This window comes from Chelmon rostratus, chromosome 1 (genome assembly GCF_017976325.1).
Source record: "Chelmon rostratus isolate fCheRos1 chromosome 1, fCheRos1.pri, whole genome shotgun sequence".
NCBI classification, from domain to species: Eukaryota; Metazoa; Chordata; class Actinopteri; order Chaetodontiformes; family Chaetodontidae; genus Chelmon; species Chelmon rostratus.
The window spans coordinates 8,674,237-8,693,209 of NC_055658.1; the positions used below are offsets into that span (position 1 = coordinate 8,674,237).

General features: G+C 43.5%; 2 protein-coding genes across 2 annotated transcripts in view; one reads left to right on the top strand and one right to left on the bottom strand.

Moving 5' to 3' along the window:
- The first annotated feature begins 234 nt into the window (after window positions 1–234).
- Window positions 235–14,417, top strand: kctd3 (potassium channel tetramerization domain containing 3). The gene is made up of 19 exons (XM_041936289.1): window positions 235–572; window positions 967–1,020; window positions 2,325–2,370; window positions 2,821–2,894; window positions 2,998–3,056; window positions 3,624–3,704; window positions 3,908–4,066; window positions 4,737–4,827; window positions 5,040–5,230; window positions 5,450–5,565; window positions 5,764–5,851; window positions 6,133–6,249; window positions 6,504–6,674; window positions 6,768–6,923; window positions 7,364–7,460; window positions 7,661–7,854; window positions 8,063–8,201; window positions 8,380–8,502; window positions 8,960–14,417. Exons 1-19 carry the CDS (start codon window positions 502–504, stop codon window positions 9,537–9,539), a joined length of 2,607 nt encoding a protein of 868 aa, XP_041792223.1. The 5' UTR covers window positions 235–501; the 3' UTR covers window positions 9,540–14,417.
- Window positions 14,418–14,731: 314 nt separating this feature from the next.
- Window positions 14,732–18,973, bottom strand: part of ush2a (Usher syndrome 2A (autosomal recessive, mild)) — a 203,433-nt gene continuing 199,191 nt past the window's right edge. The window contains exons 91-93 of the mRNA XM_041935708.1: window positions 17,624–17,689; window positions 16,398–16,598; window positions 14,732–16,039 (exon numbers count right to left, since the gene is read on the bottom strand). Of these exons, the coding sequence (XP_041791642.1) occupies window positions 15,950–16,039; window positions 16,398–16,598; window positions 17,624–17,689 (357 nt within the window). The 3' untranslated portion in view covers window positions 14,732–15,949. The remainder of the gene's footprint in view (window positions 16,040–16,397; window positions 16,599–17,623; window positions 17,690–18,973) is intronic.

An 18,973-nucleotide genomic window follows, 5' to 3' on the forward strand; every position in this document is an offset into this window, starting at 1 on the left:
AACACTATGTTCGGCTTTATTAAGGCTAAAGTATACAATCTTGTTTCATAAAAGGAAGAGTTCTGGCGTTCAAGCTACTTGTTTCAAGCGAATCCGGAAGTGGCCAGCGGTGAACACTCTCGCCCCGATTGAAGACGGTTTGTACAGCTGTTTCGCGTTGCTAATATTCTGCGCAAGATGTTGATTTAGTTACATGCGAGGCAGTGATGCAAACAAGCCCGCTGGAAAATAAAGGGATTCTTGTGTGGCAGTCTCTTGGATAAAAAGACCCCTGTTTCTCCTCGCCCACTATGCGGAGGCTAAACGATACCGAAGCCGCCCGCATAGGTCGTTTATAGCGGATATTTTATGGAAGGTGGGACGAGGGAGACGTTGTGAGGCTGGGGAGTCGGGACATCGGCTGAGCTGCGGAGAGGAGCGTTAGCAAGCTAGCTTTCGTGACAGTAACGGCTGTAACGGAACCGTGACTTTTCCGTACAACAGTCCGTTGGTCCCGTCATCATGGCTACGAATGGTAACAATTTAACGCCTGGGATGGGCGATATCATCCAGTTAAACGTCGGTGGGACAAGGTAAGCTTCGTCCACAAGACAGCTCGACAGATGATGGTCATCATTTGGGAAATTTGAGCTCTGGCTACGTAACCTACGTGTATGATGATAATCTACATGGCCAAGCAGCCATGGATGTAGCTGAAGTACATAGACCACTCAAGGTTGTGTAGGTTACTTCATCATTCCTCTTTTTCTCATTAATTTCTCACTCTCTAACACACACTCTAACACATTGATCATTTAAATTGACCACACAGTATGACGTGATTTTATTCTTCAGCAAGGCACTTCCCTGATTGGCATGCCTCCTGCTCAGCAAATCACCCATCCACCATTTTTATGCTCTTAAGTGAATTGACCCTTTATTTTCCAGTGTTTGTAATAAATGTGTTATTGTGTCTTTGCACTGCAGGTTCAGCACCTCCAGACAGACTCTGATGTGGATCCCAGACTCTTTCTTCTCAAGGTTGGTGAAAAGTTATCAGCATGTGGACTTTTTTCAAAGCAGATGATGCATGGTGGTATAAATAGATCTGGATCTTTGTGCTAAGTGCTGTTCCCACTTCATTTCTTGATCAGCTCATGAGAAGTCGCATGAATGCAGCCCAGGTTACCTTGTGAAATGCTGGTACTCCTGTGTCATCCAGCAGCTAGAACAGATGAGGTGTATTAGCAACATAAGTGCAGTGTTTGAGTATTCAGTGTATTATGGGGAACATTTGGTCGTGTATTGCAGAAATGGAACTGAATGTGTCTGTGTGACCACAGCAAGTGGTTAAACTGGACTAACATGGGACTCAAATGGAGTTAATTTAACTTCTTTAGAAGCCCCCTGAGATTAGGTTCATTAAACTGTACTGGTGCGTTTGCTACAGCACGTAGGAGTTCTACCAGAAACAGGTTCAATGACTCAGTGAGCATGCAATGTGGCAGTTAAAAGTACGTAAAACAAAATTTGTCTTACATAATTAATGTTAAGTAGGGATGTTCCATTATCTCATGTCTGTTTTGCTTCATACTTCTACCACTGAAAAATGTCAAAGGATTACACTTACAGTCCGCTATGATTGGAAGAAGGTGGAAAATCAAGTACATTTATAAATGTTGTTGCTTTTATTTGTTATTCTAGAGAGGCAAAAGTCTTAAAATTAAAATTAATCCTAAATTAGCATCGCTTGTTTAAGATTTTTGGGGGGATTTTGACACAATCATTGCAATATATGGACTGAGTATATCTGTTTAGGCATATGTGGGTGTTTTCATCTGATTCTAGCGAGTTAATAAGGTATGAGTCCTGGCCTAGAGGCAGTGACTGTAAGAGTGAATCAGCCGACTGGGGCAGGGCAAATACCACAGCCGACACAAACTCAAACACTGGACTGAGCTCACAGTTTGACAACAGCTGACCAAGTGTGCTGAATGGCTGTCAGTTTGTCTGCCAGTGCACCTGTCTGCCTGCCTGCCTGCCTGCCTGCCTGTCAGTCTCTCTGTGGCTGTCTGCAGCTGTCTGCAGTGTGCAGCCAATATTAAGTCATTTTTCACACAAACTTGCAGCACATGCTGATGCACACTCATCTGTAGTTCAGAATCAATGAGTTTTTGCGACGGCGCAAATAATTAGTGTACTTGAGGCAGTGGTAACACTGCCGGTAAGTGGAAATGGAGAAGTGCTTGGGTTAACTGGAGCACTGTGTGTGTGTGTGTGTGTGTGTGTGTGTGTGTGTGTGTGTGTGTGTGTGTGTGTGTGTGTGTGGTCTGTGTGTTTTCCAGTTTGCTGAGTGGAAGGATATCCACTCTTCGGGATGAAACTGGAGCTGTGAGTATAACCTGTGCTGCTTCTTGTTTGAAAACTAAGTCAGAATCTGCATCTGAAAATTCTCTTAAAGCTTCCAGCTGATGGGACCTGACATTTGTTCTCTTGCTGTTGCAGCTCACTGGAATATAACACATGACCTTAAGACCCAAGATAATATGAACAAATAAGACGAGACATTTCACCATTTCAGACCGTATTAGACAAATTCTGTGGCTCCTCACTCCCTCCTCCCCTCATCATTCAGTTTCATCCCCTTGCCTATAGATGATACCTTGTTGTGTATAGGGCTTCGATTATTATTTGAATTACAAATTAATATGTCAATTACTTGCTAAATAATAAAATGCCCAAAAGTAGTGAAACAGCTCAGTTTAGAGAGAAAAGCAATTGTAACCAATAACTTTCCTTTTAATGGTTGATTGATCCCTGTATTGATCCCTCCCCTTGCAGATATTTATTGACAGAGACCCTACAGCTTTTGCACCAATTTTGAATTTCCTCCGAACCAAAGAGTTGGACTTGCGGTAAGGAATCATGACACCATTCAGAATATCCCTGAGTGTTGACCGTAGGAAGACATTATGTGATGTCGTAACCAGAATGCCTATGCTGCTATTTTCTCTGTAGGGGCGTCAACATCAGCATCCTGCGACATGAAGCGGAGTTTTACGGGATAACTCCTTTAGGTGTGTTGCTGTACAGAGTTTTTATGGAAACGTCATAATGCACCTGCTTAATATCAAGTTTGTCCTCCAGGACATTTTTGGATTTGGATTTGGATTTGTCAGCAGTCACTCATGTCTGTGGTGTGGTATACCAGCAGAGTATGTGGGGTTTCTGGGGTACAGTCTGAACATCTATAGTACAAGTGAAGTGTTGTCTTCTAATGTTGAGTGTTGTTTTGGCTTCATCTGCGATTTGACCAAGGTCAGAACCTTATTACTGTTAGCTCTATTGACTCTAATGTTGTTTCACTTCCTGTTTCAGTGTTTGCTACTTCCCTGCATTGTCTGTATATATGAATGGGAAAGTTACCTTTGTGAAAACTGATCACCTGCTTAAAATCATAACACATACAGCACTGCCCTTCGTACAATGCAATGCCCAAGTAATTACATGCAATTAAAATGACAGTAGATTGCTCAAATACAGGATATAATTAGTCACGTGCAATTTTGTCATTAACATTATCAAAATGATGAAAGAAACCACTAGGCTCACTGCACTGTGTGTGTGTGTGTGTGTGTGTGCAGTACGCCGCCTGCTGCTGTGTGAGGAACTGGATCGCTCATCATGCGGTAGCGTTCTCTTCCATGGTTACCTGCCGCCTCCAGGTAAAGACATGAAACTGAGCGATACTGATGATGAACTGAAAATAGAATAAACCAAGCAACATAACTTTAAACAGAATGCCGAAGTGATGTACCAGAAACAGCTGCAAGCAGGAAATGACCAGTTTCTAAGTCACATACTATAAATAAATTCAAATCTGCAGAATGTTTTATTTTATTAAGATTACTGTTTCTCCCCTTGGCAGCCATCCCTGCCCGAAAGTCGAGCCCTGCCTCCGCATCCTCTGGCTCCTCCTCTGATGAGCGGCCAGGTCCGAGTGGAGCAGAGGGCTTCACCCGTGTTGGTCCCCCTCCTCACCCTTCCCTCTCTGGCCCACCTGGAACGGACGACAATCACAAACTGGGTGAGTAATCTGGGGCTGCCTTATGAAGTGTGTCTGAATTTAAGATATAAATATTGCTCATAATCAGGAGCTCATATATGTGCTTACAGCTGCTTCTTGCAAGAAATTCATCACAGCATAAGTTTCATCTTAGCATGAAAAAGGAAGCAGCAAATGCAGGAACAACTCTTTTTTGCTACATTGGTGCTCTAGCATGCATGCTGGTTATGTCTGTGTTTGTCTACGTTTCTACATGTTCATAGTATGTGTGTCACATCTGTATGCGTGTGACAGGAAGAGAGTATCATATATGTTCTCTTTATGCTTGTCCACATCTGTGTGTGTGTGTGTCTGCGTGTGTGTGTGTCTGTGAGGGCGCATTAATGCTGGAGCTAATGTGACCTGACACATCCTTTTAGTGCGCTGACTGAGGTAGCCCGCTTTCACATTCGTCTACTCTCTGCTGAGGGCGACGTCAGAGGATATAGTGAGCTGCAGTAAACATAGAGTGGACTGTATGTGCTCTGGAATGATGAATGAAAGAATTTGGGTTTTATATCATGCAGTAATTTGAAATAAAACCACTCATCCCTGGCTGCTTGAATTGCTGCCTTTATTTCCATTTTATTCAGCAATTCAGATAATGACAAATAATGAAAAGTGAAAACAAAATGTGTGTGTGTGTGTGCAGGTCCTGTGGTTGACCCCAGGAAGGTGCTGATTATAGCAGGACACCACAACTGGATTGTAGCAGCTTATGCACACTTTGTCATCTGCTACAGGTAAGTGGTTAAAGCATGCCATCCACTCCATAGCTCATCAGGGGGAGACATTAAATTATGTACGAGATGAAGTGTCTCATATTTCTCACTGAATGCTTGTATATCTCTACCACTACACATGATTTACATGTTCAGTCAAACAAGTGAACTATTTGTGGGATAAAACTGCTGGTTTATCACATGTTCAATGCTTGTGTCCGATCTCACTACAGGATAAAGGAATCTTCTGGATGGCAGCAGGTGTTTTCCTCACCCTACCTCGACTGGACCATCGAACGCATCGCACTTAACGCCAAGGTGGTGGGCGGCCCGCACGGAGACAAGGACAAGATGGTGGCCGCCGCCTCTGAAAGCAGCATCATCCTCTGGAGCATCCAAGATGGCGGCAGTGGCAATGAGATAGGTGAACAGAGAGTTACTGTATGCTTGTGTCTGCGCCTTAGATCAGGGCTGTTCTGACCCTTCTGGAGTTTGAGAAGTGTGATATATTAATTAAAAAATATTATTTATTTTTTCTAAATGCTGAGAACTGTGCTGCTTTGTGACCTCTTTGACCTCTTGCAGTCTCTGACTCAGCCTTCACTCTCCATCCACTGACTCCTACCTCTCCCCACCACCTCAGGTGTATTCAGTCTCGGTGTACCTGTGGATGATCTCTTCTTCATCGGGAACCAGCTGGTGGCTACGAGCCACACGGGGAAGGTTGGGGTGTGGAATGCTGTCACACAGCACTGGCAGGTAGATCGTGTGTGTGTGTGTGTGACTCTTTTATTAAGTGACTGAACAGTGGAGTTATGGGGAGTGTTTGTTCAATCAAGACTGCATGCTTGTGTTCAACCATTCACTGAATGTACAGTATGTGTGTTTCAACTTCAGGGACTTCATCTAAGAACACTGTGCTGATTGTGATTATTCACCTTTTTGTGTGTCTGTTAGGTTCAAGATGTGGTTCCTATTACCAGTTGTGACACAGCAGGATCCTTCCTACTACTGGGCTGTAACAATGGCTCCATCTACTACATAGGTACTCACGCACAAACAAGTGTGCACACACGGTTACCTATCCTCTGTCTGCCACTCAGTTTATTGGATATTTGTTGAATGGAAAGCATCTATTACAAGAAAAGGATATGCTGCTGCAAATGACCGGCCTTTTATATGTTTTTGGTATTTTTGTGACGACATCATATGATTATTTCTTATAGAAGCACCGTTGTGCACCAGTCAGTAAGAGGATTGGATACCGGATCTAGATTTCCCAAAATCTAACGTCAACACCCTGACATTTTGTCTTCTTCTTTTCAGATATGCAGAAGTTTCCGCTGAGGATGAAGGATAATGATCTTCTAGTGACAGAGCTTTATCATGACCCTTCAAATGATGCCATCACTGCGCTGTCTGTCTACCTCACACCTAAGACCAGTCAGTAGACCTTTTCTCTAAAGTGCTGTGTGACCATATTTCACATTTGGTCAGATACTGAATTGGCCAGTAATCTTGGGCGTCCACCTTGAAACTGTGGTGATTGTATAAATCTTCTGTGCTGCTGGGTTGAAGATGTGTGTGAAGCATCACTCAGTTTCACCTCCTGGGATATGAACACACGGTTTTGGATGTAACATGAATCACAGTTACTGGCCCGACATTAAATCCTTCTGTCCTCTGTCTGCTCTCAGGCGTGAGTGGGAACTGGATAGAGATCGCCTACGGGACCAGCAGCGGTGCGGTGAGAGTGATCGTGCAGCACCCAGAGACAGTGGGGTCTGGCCCACAGCTCTTTCAAACGTTCACTGTGCACAGGAGCCCGGTGACAAAGATTATGCTGTCTGAGAAGCATCTGGTGTCAGGTGAGGAAGGTGTGAGTGCAGACTGTAGACACATAATCTCCTGTTCATTGTGTTTCACACCTGCGTGTGTATACCTTTTTCTGCGTGCGTCAGTGTGCGCGGACAACAACCATGTTAGGACGTGGACGGTGACCCGGTTCAGAGGGATGATCTCCACCCAGCCAGGCTCCACCCCGCTGGCTTCCTTCAAAATACTGTCCCTGGAGGAGACGGAGAGCCATGGGAGCTACTGCTCTGGGAATGATATTGGTGAGAGTTAAGAAGATTAGAAGAAACTGTCGAGGCTGATTCATATGAGCGAAGGATAGATGCATTTATGAGGAGGAAGAGGAGGAAATGGATCTTTCTTTGCATTCAAATTCAGTAGATAACAGGTCACAGTTCACCATGAACAGATATGAATATGAGTGTTATCGGCTGTTGACCTTATGTGAAAAGCCTTGAGACACTAAGTGCTGACCACATGAATGAAACCGCTGCCACTCTTCAATTGTAGGTTGATCAAAGGGCTGCTGTGCAGTGCCTTAAAGACACGAAAGTGTGTCCACCTGTCAAGTTTGACAAATCAAGCACTGTATTTTTCTCAAAATGTTCAAGCTTCCTAGTTTTGTGTTCTATAAAATGTTTTGCAACTGTCTTGTGCTGAACCCAGACGGCAGCCAGAGACCAACTGTGTTTTGTGCTCTCAGGTCCATTTGGAGAGAGGGACGATCAGCAGGTTTTCATACAGAAGGTGATCCCCATCACCAACAAGCTGTTTGTGAGGCTCTCGTCTACTGGAAAGAGGTAGAATATGCTCCACCTGTCTTTCTCTTTCACCTTTGCTCCTCTGACCTTTATCTTGTATTGTTATGAACCAGAAGGAGGGAGGATGCTTCATCTCAGAATCCGTAAGCTTTGGTACATCTGTTTGACCTTTGCTACTTGGCTGAGGTTTTTGTTACTGTGTGTGTGTGCGTGTGTGTGTGTGTGTGTGTGCTCTTCAGAATCTGTGAAGTGCAGTCGGTAGACGGAACCACCATCTCTTGCTTCATGGTACGGGAGTGTGAGGGTTCGAGCCGGATGGGGTCGCGACCTCGCCGCTATCTGTTCACCGGTCATGGCAATGGCAGCATCCAAATGTGGGACCTGACGACGGCGATGGACACCGCTAACAAAGGAGAGGAGAGGAAGAGAGAGGGTGAGGCAATAGAGACGGATGGGGGTGAGAAGGAGAGAGACAAAAGTGTGGAAGGCTCTTCTCACAGGAGAAGAGACGAAGAACAACAGTAATGTACGAATTAATGTCTGTTGCTGCATCTAATAATCTGGACTATTTCCATGATTGCATGTTTCTTTTCATGAAATACTGCACGTGCGTGCTCTGAAGCTGCTCTTGTGTATCGCAGATGTAGGTGGGCCGACAGAGGAGGAGCTGCTGCAGCTGTTGGACCAGTGCGACCTGAGCACCTCCCGCTGTGCCACACCAAATATCAGCCCCGCCCCCTCCGTGCTGCACCACACACGGCTCAGAGAGTCCTGCTCGAGGTTAGCGAGAAAGTTCACACACACATGCGCACACTCACAGATGACTCTGTCACAACAGAGACATCCGTACAAACATTTATACACAAAACAAGAAACTGTCTGTCTCAGTATCACAATTGCAATAAATATCACAATAATCGAAGCTCTTACCTGTCTCACTCCCTTTCTTGTCTGTCAGTCTGCAGTTACAGGCCCCGGAGCCCATTCCTGAGAGCCAGGCTACTTATGGAGCTGTGCGACCCTACAGAGAGAGCCCCCTGCTGGCTCGCGCTAGACGAACAGAGTCCTTCCACAGCTATCGGTGAAATGATATTTGTGTCACTGTGCAGATACATTAAAGGGTTCACCCATAATACAGAAGCAGCCCACAGTGCTGCTGGCCCAGAATCCCTCCATCCTTTTGTTCTTGTTGCGAGGCCTCCAGTCTTTACAAACTAAACCTCAGGCGAGAGGCAAGTGAAGAGGTTTTTTGTAATTTGGGTGACTTGACTGTTACAGTGGTGCTCCTTATTGTAGAGAGCCAGCACTTTGTCATCTTGCCACGCTCTGCCCTCACCTGATCATTGGGATCTAGTGTGGACAGAGCAGGGAGATGCAAAATATGCAGTGCTGCGACCAGGGGTGAGCACCATCAGCAGCTGGTTTTGAAATACACTCTGCGGGCTGCTCTGATAACTTGACTGTACGCTTTAAAAATGCTGAGATGTTTGTCTTACATATCCACCTGTTACTGACTCCATCCATCTATCTTTCTGTAGAGACTTCCAGAACTTCAGCCTGAGTCGTGTCCTGGACAGCACAGGTCAGACATCCACGCAGGGCCCCAGCCAGGCCCCCGACGCCCGCCGCTCGCTCTGCGACTTTGGGCCTGAGGACAGCGAGAGGAGAGCCACAGCGATGGAGTTCTGGGCTTGTCGAGCATCCGGTTCAAGCTCTACCACAAATATCGGCGCGATGGCGGCTGCTGGTGTGTGCGGGGTGAAGGCGGAAGGCAGTCCAGAGTCTCCAAGACAGCCTCCCGACAGCCCAGTCCCCGGAGGTGACGTTAGGCGAAAGGTGCACCCACAGCCAGAGGAAGGAGACGGTGTGGGATCAGGGGGAGACGGGGTCAAGGCAGAGTCAGGCCTGAAGAAGAGGGGAGTACTAGAAGGCGGCTTTCTGGGGAGGAAGAGGGCTCCCCCAGTCCCCCACCTCTCCTCCCTCCCTTCTGGATCTGAAGGTGGTGGCAGCGACTCCTCTTCCAACGCCTCCCCCTCCCCAACCAAACTGGCGTCCTCCACGTCACCGCGACACAGGAAGCTGACCCAGGAGCTGTCCAATCAGGACAGCAGCCTGTGACAGCGAGCCTTTTCTTTTGCCCTCAGTCAGAGGAGCCATCCTGTGGAGGCTTCCTGTAGGTGCACGATGAGATGAGGCCTGGATATCACAGCAGAGGAGGAGCCCACTCGCTTTTACTCCACTTTCCACCCACCCTCACATTGTTTTTCTTGAACTAACTGGACCCTCTTCCTTTGGGACTCCACACAAGACGCTACCATGTTTGAATGAGTCTGTCTCAGGACGAGTCTCCTCTACTCAGTTTGCTCCCCACGCCGAAGAACTTTTATTTAAACCCTTTCTAATTTAATTCAGTGGAATTCAAACGTGTGTGTCAGACTTTTGACGACAAAATCTGCCCTAACAGCATGCCATCTCAACCTGGGCAGGAGTGCATTTTGCTTTTGAACTCTGAAGTTCTGTCACACTGCTGGGAACAACTGGAGCTCCTAATATCTCAGTTTGCTTCCAGTTGTTTTATTAGATGATGAGGTCAGCACTTTCAGGCACAAATCTGATAGCAAGATGGCTGCTCAGTTCGTCCTGGAGAACAGCTGACATCGTTTTGTCTCTCTACATCTAAGCCAACATATGGTGACCACAGGAACACCTGTTTGGCCAGGTATTGTCAACAGCAGTGGTTGAAGCACAAATGTTTGGCCACTGATGTGTAGATTGGATCATTAAATCATCAAAATGAAAACAAAAAAACAGAAGCAAAGAAGCACAGCAGTCGTTGTCATACAGGGTTTCAAACACTATCCAATGAGTGCTTTATCTTGTGGGACCCTTAAACAGCTAATGGAAGCAAAATGGAATTAACAAAGGCACTGCATGTACTTTTATCAGATATTTAATGTGTTTTTGTCGACTCATCTGGTAGGAATGACGTTCAGAACCGGACCAAAATGATTCAGGCTCGCACAGAATATCTGCTTTCGAACAAAACCCAGAAAATAGAGAAACCTGAGATCTTCAACTACAAGCAGAACATATTCATCAAAATATTACATTTACGATTATGTAACAGAAAAGGCAGCAAAACCTCACATTTAAGAAGCTGAAACCAGCACATTTTTAATTTTTGTCAATTACATTTTAGGTGATCGATCGAACAGTTGACGGTTTCGGCATTAGCTCCATATAGATTTGTCAAAATACAGACCTCATGATGTCTGACAGTGTGTGCTATCTGTCGTCGAGTGAATTTTTACATCATCTTACCTTAAACATGTCACCCGAGCCAGAATCTTGGCAGCTACTTGAATCCTAATGCTGCAGCCAGAGACACAATGGTTATTGTTGTTGAAGCAATGACACTAAAAGCCAACTGTCAGCAAGCAGTAAAGCCATTTTGCGGCTCCAGCGTGCAGTAAAACCTTCTGGGTTTGTTGTTTGATGGTTCAGCGACAACTATGCAACAGTGGAGTTCAGATGCAGAACAGCCAAACTTATCATGGCTAATAAGGCTTCAGGACTGCCAAACGGTGATATGTGTTACAGCCAGCTGCACGATTCACTTCGAACAGTAGCATGAAATCCTCCTTGCTCCTCAGCAAACATCGTGACTTGCTGCAGCAGGGAAAAGCACAGGTGAAACTATTTTCCTTAGCGATGGCTCAGTTCCATTAAGTGTCCCAGTAAGCCACGTCAGTGAGCCAGCATGCACAAAACCAGGGCAACACATCTAGCTGTCCTACGTTGAATGCCGTAATTATCAATTACACCTGTGCTTTTCCTGCCACGACAAGTCGAAAGAAAACAGACTGGCCGCGCAGCTGGAACCTTACAGTTTGGGGAAGTGGTTTTTTTTTTTTTGGAGACTGATCCATTAAAAAGATCGTTCATGTTACATGGCAAAATGGACATTAGCCACACTGACATATATACAGTATAGGACCTTTTCCTCGATGTCTGAACAGAGACAAATCATCTGGTACATGTTTTATCACTGTTCAGTTAGGAACGCAGCGTGCCTGTGCAAGATCACACTAATTATCATTTAGATTTTATTTTTTTACAGTATCACAGTATAACTACACTCAAATCAATACTCAAAAGGACCTACACTACATCACTTTACTCCGTTTGAACCAGAGTTTGATGTGTCTTGTGTTGTTACAGATGACTGTTGCAGTGCCTTATTTAACTTGTGTGACGGTTATCAGCCTGTTTGTGTGTTTCCACTGAAAAGGATTCTGACCAAAGGCTTGTTAAGACTGAGCTCATTGTGGAGACGCGCAGCAGACCTGTCCACTCCCGGCTTCAGCTGGAGTCACCCCACGATACATTTACAACAGGCCAAATACGATCTCTCGAGTGGTCCTGTGAACTGATAAGCATTACATATGAAATGATCAGCACCTGCTGTAAAATTGAAAATAATCTTGATGTAGATTAAAACTGGAGAGTCTGTCCGTCTTCCCAACACCTGGGGAATTTTATCTGTAGCTTGTTCGTTGTAGTTTGGGGGGAACCAAGTCGTTCACGCCCAAGAATACAATGGTAAAATATGAGTGTGTGCTCTGTAGGAAGCAAAACCAGTGCACCTTGGTTATGGTAAAGTTGAGACGGCCTAAAAGGACAGCTGAAAGTTAAATGGCAGCAACGTTATTGTGCGAGCTAAACCTTTACTGCTTGAACCCATCAGATCTCCTGCGAGATTTCCACGCTGCTGGTTTGGGGTAAGTTAAAGAGACCAGACCAGCTCTTGATCCACGGTACTTTATTATCACTATTGTGGGGACACCTGTAGAAATTGATGAAGGTGAAGAACAAGGTGAAAAGAACCAGAAAGACTGTCCTGAAATGTTCATTATAATCTGCCAAATCCAGCAGCTATATAACCTCTATTGAAGTAGTTTTTGGCACATTGCTTATCATTTACCGTGTGGTCCCCGCCTGTACAAAGATGGACATTTTGATGCGCTCATTAACTGCACGGAAAGCAGACATACATATTCAAAACAAAATCCTAACGAGGATGCATTGATGTGCGTGATGGTGTGTCGATACTTACACTGTTGTTCTTTACGTTGTTGTTGATAATCATATAATGCCTATACTGATACTACCATGCTATCGGACCTAACTGCATTTGCACTTGCACTATTAAGACTAACATTAAAAGTTACTTGCTAGTTTTTATTTTCTATAAAAAAAATGATAAAGTTTAAAGTGTATTTCAGCACATAACTGTTTGTCTGTCCTGATCTGTCGTCCCTCAGTTCCTCTCTGGCTATGTTTACATTATATTACAGCCAGATGCTAGCGAGCTAAAAGGAATACATATCTGTTTGTTTGAACTGCCCTGTGCATCCTTGTTTTACATTGTGTGTGTTTGAAATGCAGCATTATGTTGGGATATTATTTACTGTTGCCTACATGATCAAATATAATGCTGACATTGAACTTTCAGAGCCAGCGTTCATGCAATTTAAACTATGACCGTGTTCACTAAAAGCTCTCATTTTTCCTTTCTTGAACTCTCGGAAGATTAAGAGGTAAATGGACAGTGAGGAAATAGAGTTGTTGTGATGTTTTTTGACAGTTAATCTGAGGGAAAGAGCAAACATTCAGCTGTTTACAGTAGAGCCTTCAAATCTGTGCTATTACAAAGCTGTTTTAAATAATTGGTATGCATGTTTTAACACATGACAACAACAATAATGGGTATTATTATAGTATAAAAAACACATTCTATAGAACAACATGACATTGTTCCAGGAACATTCAATCCAGTTTTCCAGGCAAATGTCATCAACGGCAGATTAAAAGCAACTGAAAGCATTTTATAAATTATTTGGGCTCTGACATGTTTTCGTCTGTGAATCTTGGAACTTTGACAAGATGAATTCAAGCAAACCATCAACACTCAATGATTTTGTAGTCGTTGAAGGAGTTTAAATTTTGACCTTTAAAACAAGAGTCAGTCGCTGCTGGTCACTGCTGAGTTGTTAGTGCTCGGTTTGTGTGGACAACCTGCCAAAGCGCACAATTTTTGTTTTGTTTAAGTGTCACAGAGGTGTGTGTGTGTGTGTGTGTGTGTGTCACCCCAGCTCTTTCATTTCTCTAACCTTCCCATTCAGACAGTCTCCTCTCTGAGATGCCGTCTGTCGTCATCGTGATTTATGAGTTTAATAAAACCCTGAGTGTGTGTGTGTGTGTGTGTAGCTCAGGGCCATACTGTCCCTTACAATCACTCCACAAGCTCTCTTTTCACAGCCTCTCCCTCCCTCCGTGGCTGACAATAGCTGTGAATGTGGCTGTGAATGTTTTAGAAGTGCCCTTGTCAGACTGGCGTCCTTGAGCGAGGGCACAGTTGTTACTGCCAGTTCGTTAATTTCAAACTTGCCTTGATGTTCCCTTAAGGGACACGGGAGCAAAACTAGATTACTGCTGCATAGTTTTGATGGAGATACCGGCCCCCTGTGTTTGTGCTTGTGTATGTGTGGGGTAGCGTTGCACAGCTGATGGCACATCTGTGTTTTACTAACTCAGCAGATACCAGCTGACTGAAATGGACTTTTATCTTCACTTATATCACAAAATCAGAGAGAGCAGCTTCATTTAGTTCAATTTCCTCACTCCTAGAAACGCACACACACACACACTATCATCATCATTCGACTGTATGTGCAAACTAGTTTGCTTTCATAACTGTATTTCTACAAGTTTAAATGAATATTTAAACTGAGGCACAATATGAACCTCATCATGGAACAAATATTCATGTATCACTCGTGGAGTTTTGTCATTGTAACACCTTTGTATCCTCATGCATTGATAATACATTGAACATGGAATTGGTACGTTTGTGTCTTTCATTTTAGCTGCTGCTCTTAAATACTGACATGTCCCCTGTTCACGATGGGCTAAAACAATATTAAAGTGCTACAAGCTGTCTTTAATTTGTTACTCACACGATCTCCCCCTCACTTTTGTACTGTAAAAAAGAGAAAGCGGAAAGTAAATGTTGCATAAACCTACAAACACTGCTAGCATATGCTAATTCAAGTTATCCTTGCTGTGAACCTTTATATTCAAGTCCACAGATACAGTAGAGAGATACTTGATAGATACTACATACGAGGAGTGATTCTGACTTTATAAGCAACAGGAAATGGAATCAATATTGGAGTTCATAAAGGATGTGTTAATATTTCTAATACGTTTCAAGTGAAGAAAAAGTAAGACACAAGTAGAGAAGAATATTGTCTTGACTGTTGGCCATTATTTATAATTTCTCAGAAAAACACAAACATTGATCAATGAATCATCTATAAATAAGACTTTTTGTACAACATCCATAAATAATACTGCCAATGTAAAAAAGAAAAGGTTCATAACAATACAGTAGGCGTCAATTTTATGCACAAAAAGCCATCAACATTACACAGAAATTCAACATTTCAGCCGAGATAAATACGATAAAGATGTTTAGCTTCTAACAATGGAAAGCTCAGTCTGTGGAGTCCAAATATAAACCATGTTTCAGTCCTGCTATCACACTGAAACAGGACAGTCCAGACATTTATTCTCCCCCCTGACAGCTAAACTGTGGAATCAAACCCAGACATTCAGCTTCACTATGTTTGAACAAAGCTCAGGTTCCTTCTAAATCTAAACTTCAAATGATGCGTTAAAAAAAAAAAAAAGAAATCTCAGTTTGGGCTTTCAAGTTACATCACAACGAGACGGCACATCTGTGATTCCCAGCCACATTTAACACATTAAAAAAAACATTGTTTGGCATAAAACTAACACCAAGGCCATGTGTCTCAGTACAACTAAAGGACTATTGCTGCTGATAATGTGGAAGCTTACTCGGCACAATTACGTGTTGGAGCAGAAGCCAAACTAAACTACTAAAAGTTGGCAAGCAGAGACGGTGGATCATAATACACCCAGAACATTCACTCAGTTTGCTGACGGTCATGTAAGGACTGTTAAAGTTCTTCATCTGAGCGGGGTCATACCGTATGATCACAAATCACTTATGAACGCTCTGCTATGGAGTCAAAATACTGCAGCTTTGTAACACAAACTACACAATCACAGCTGACCACGACCACCTGGTCCATGTCTGAACTGCGGTCGTTGATGCTGGATCCCTGCCTCGACTCATGAGTATTAGTCCCAACAGGGAGTCATACATGCACGAGTTTCAGATGAATGCTGCACTAAAACAAACTTTGTTACTCCCTTAGCATCAGGTCTTTGGGTCTGGCGTTCCTTTACGACTTTTTTAATGAAAAGTGATTGTTGGTCAACGATGGTGAACAATATTTCACAATGGATAAGACTTCCTAAGTCACATTTCAGCGTTGTAAATGATCTAAATAACTTTCCATGGGAATGTTTTACTGTCTTGGTTTGAAATATGTCCGGAGGTGCGACTGTGGTGCCTGATTAGATGTGGGGATCGCGTCTTAAAGATGAGTGTCAGTGAACATGGTGTGCTCCTTTTTCCCAGAACGTAAGGCCTTGATGGCGTCCACAAATTCATCTTCCTCCACATACTGAAAGAGAGCACATGAGAGCACAGTGAGGTATTATAAGGCAGTTCCAACAGCTACAGTAGAGGGTCTGAGGACAGAGGGGGTCGCTGTACAGACTGTGAAGGCCCTGAGGCAAACTGTGATTTGTGATTTTGGGCTTTAAAAATGAAATCTGACTTGACTTGACAGTGGTTCTGTAAACCCAGTGACAGAGAGCAAAGGTACACTGAGCCTTCACTCCAGTTCCCCACAAATGATTTCTCAGACTCTCCTAAATGACCACTTGACCTGACAGTAAACGCATCAGTATGTGGTGGCCTGTCAGTTCTGTAATAACTGTACTCTCACTGTTGATTTAACAACAGATTTCCATCCTCACCAGTCCAGAATCTTGTCCCAGCGGGTTGTCCCAGCTTCCTTCCTCCATCATTAGTGACTTCCTGTCAATCAGCTGACTGATGCTGCGGTGCAAGGAATGCTGGGAGTAGGCCTGACTGAGGTCCGTTTGGCTGGGAACCCGCAGCACAGACATGGGGCTGAATCGTGAGCTGCTGCCGACTATCTTTGTGTCTGTCAGACCCTGAAAGATGGATTTTTTTTGTCAGATGGTGATTTAAAACGCTGCACAAGTGTTTTACATGCTTGAGCCCATTTATTACAAATCAGATGTACTTTATATTACTGCTAACTACTTTCCAACGCATGCTGTACTTTTAAATCTGCACTGCACGACCACAACAAAAACCTTGATTTTATTAAGAAAAAAACACAGATATGATGTTGACCATTATGGATTATACTACCTTACTACTGACCTGCAAAATGATTAAGATATGGTACTGAAATGAAGGGAAACCAATGGAATAACTGTGGCATACCCTACAGTAGCAGTGTAGCATAATCTATGGTGCATGGGATAAAATATGCAATATCCTTCAATTGCAATTCCACCCAAGAACAGTTTCCATAACTTCAAACAAGCGAGAAACAAAACAAGTTGAACATTTTTTATCCCAAAAATATGTTGTTTCAAAGTTTTCATGCAGCCTGTGTGTCATCTGGATGTTATTGTTACATATCTACAAAATCTAGGTAACATGGAGGTAAAAAGATTCATGACTCTGTTGCCACTGAACAGGGAAAAATCGATCTGAAATGCAAATAATATACACTAACACTTAGAAACATTACATTTGAATCAATCATGTATATTGCATTTAAATGTACATTAGCTGTCATTGTCATAATATCAGCAATCAGCAGGGGGCACTATTCAGCAAGGATTGGCCACTTGGATCATAGAAGAGAGGTTGGTTTAAGTTTTTGTTGTTTCCTTTAAACATAAAAGAATGAACAAAAACACAGCAGACAAAGACCTCTGCTTGAGCCACACACACACAGAAAGCATGCATACACAAACAAACGAGATGACATGCGTAGAAAGGCACCAACATATGTTCGCAATCCCCTACCTCAGTGTACACAGTGTAGCTTTTAAGTATAACGTTGCTGATCTCAACACAGTCGGCTACAGTGTCAAACTGCAGGGGGACAATAAAATAAACATTTAGGGGTCTGACAAACAAATACAGAAAATATTCTTACTGTGGGACGATCAGGGAGGAGCACAGAGCTGGAGTGATGTTTAGAGCACAACTCAGGACAGGACCTCTGAGAGAGAGAGAGAGACAGACAGAGAGAGAGAGAGGGAGGGGAGAGACATAGAGAGAGAGGGGGAGAGAGAGGGAGAGACAGACAGAGAGAGAGAGAACGAGAGCGAGAGGGGGGAGAGAAGGAGAGAGGGAGGGGGAGAAACAGAGAGAGAGGAGAGAGGGCGAGAGAGAGACAGAGGGAGGGGGGGAGGGGGAGAGGGAGAGTGGAGAAAGTAGTAAATGTAGTTCAGGAAGGGGGGAGGCAGTGAAGACAAAAAGAAAAAACAGAGCAAGAAAGATTGACAGAAAATGAAAAAAGAGAAAAAACAGGAAATATTATGAGAAGGCCGTTTTCACATTTATTGCTGACAGTGTAAATTCTCTCTGTGCTAATTAAAGTGTTCAAAATCTACGAGCATGATTTCCTGAAAGAGTTTGGAAGCCAGTCCTGGCCCAGTATTCAGCGTACACAAGTGTGAGGTGGAAACCTGAAGAATGGACTTCACACAGTGAAGTAGGAGACAAAATATTGGTAAAATCATATATTCTGTCATTTTCAATGAGGGAGGAAGAGGAGGTGATATTTTAGGGATTTTAATGTGCAAAACCATAAGACACACATTAACAATGTTTATGTTTGCTGTAATACATGTGTGGAGGGATCTTTAAATATATCAGCTGAAATTTTTCTATTTATAGGACATTTTTTATAGGCATGAGAAACAGCTGTGTGAACATATTGGTTTTATTAAAGTTTTACAATGGATGTTACTTGGATTTGATGCTAAAGACACGACCGGCAACAACATGTAAATGAAAGAGAGACCTAATGTCAGAGCTTGATTTATGTAAACATGTCACACAAATCAAAGCATGCTAATATGTTCTGCTTGCTCCTTGTTTATGAAAGACTGAGCAAGGACAGTGTGTAGTGTAGGTTTCATCATCACTGTTGCTCACTGGTGACAGCCACAGAAAAGATGTTCTTTTCTAGGAACAGCTTTTTATGAACAGCTGTTTTTCAGCCCCCTCTGGTGGAACAAAGATTAAGACACTGCTGCTCTGATTGTTTCTAAAATGTTTACAATCTGCAGGAAAAAAAGCGTTGTAATTCAGACGCCTGATGATTTCAAGAGCTCAGACAGAGCAGTTGTGAAACAGTGTTGTTTTTCCTTCCGTTTGACCTCCTCTCTGCTCCTGCTGCCTAACTTTTCTTCTGCTGCTCCTGTGTCAACTCGGCTCTCTCTCTCTGTCTTCGCCTCTTTCAACGCTGTCTTTCACCGAGCTGCTTGTTTCTCTGCTC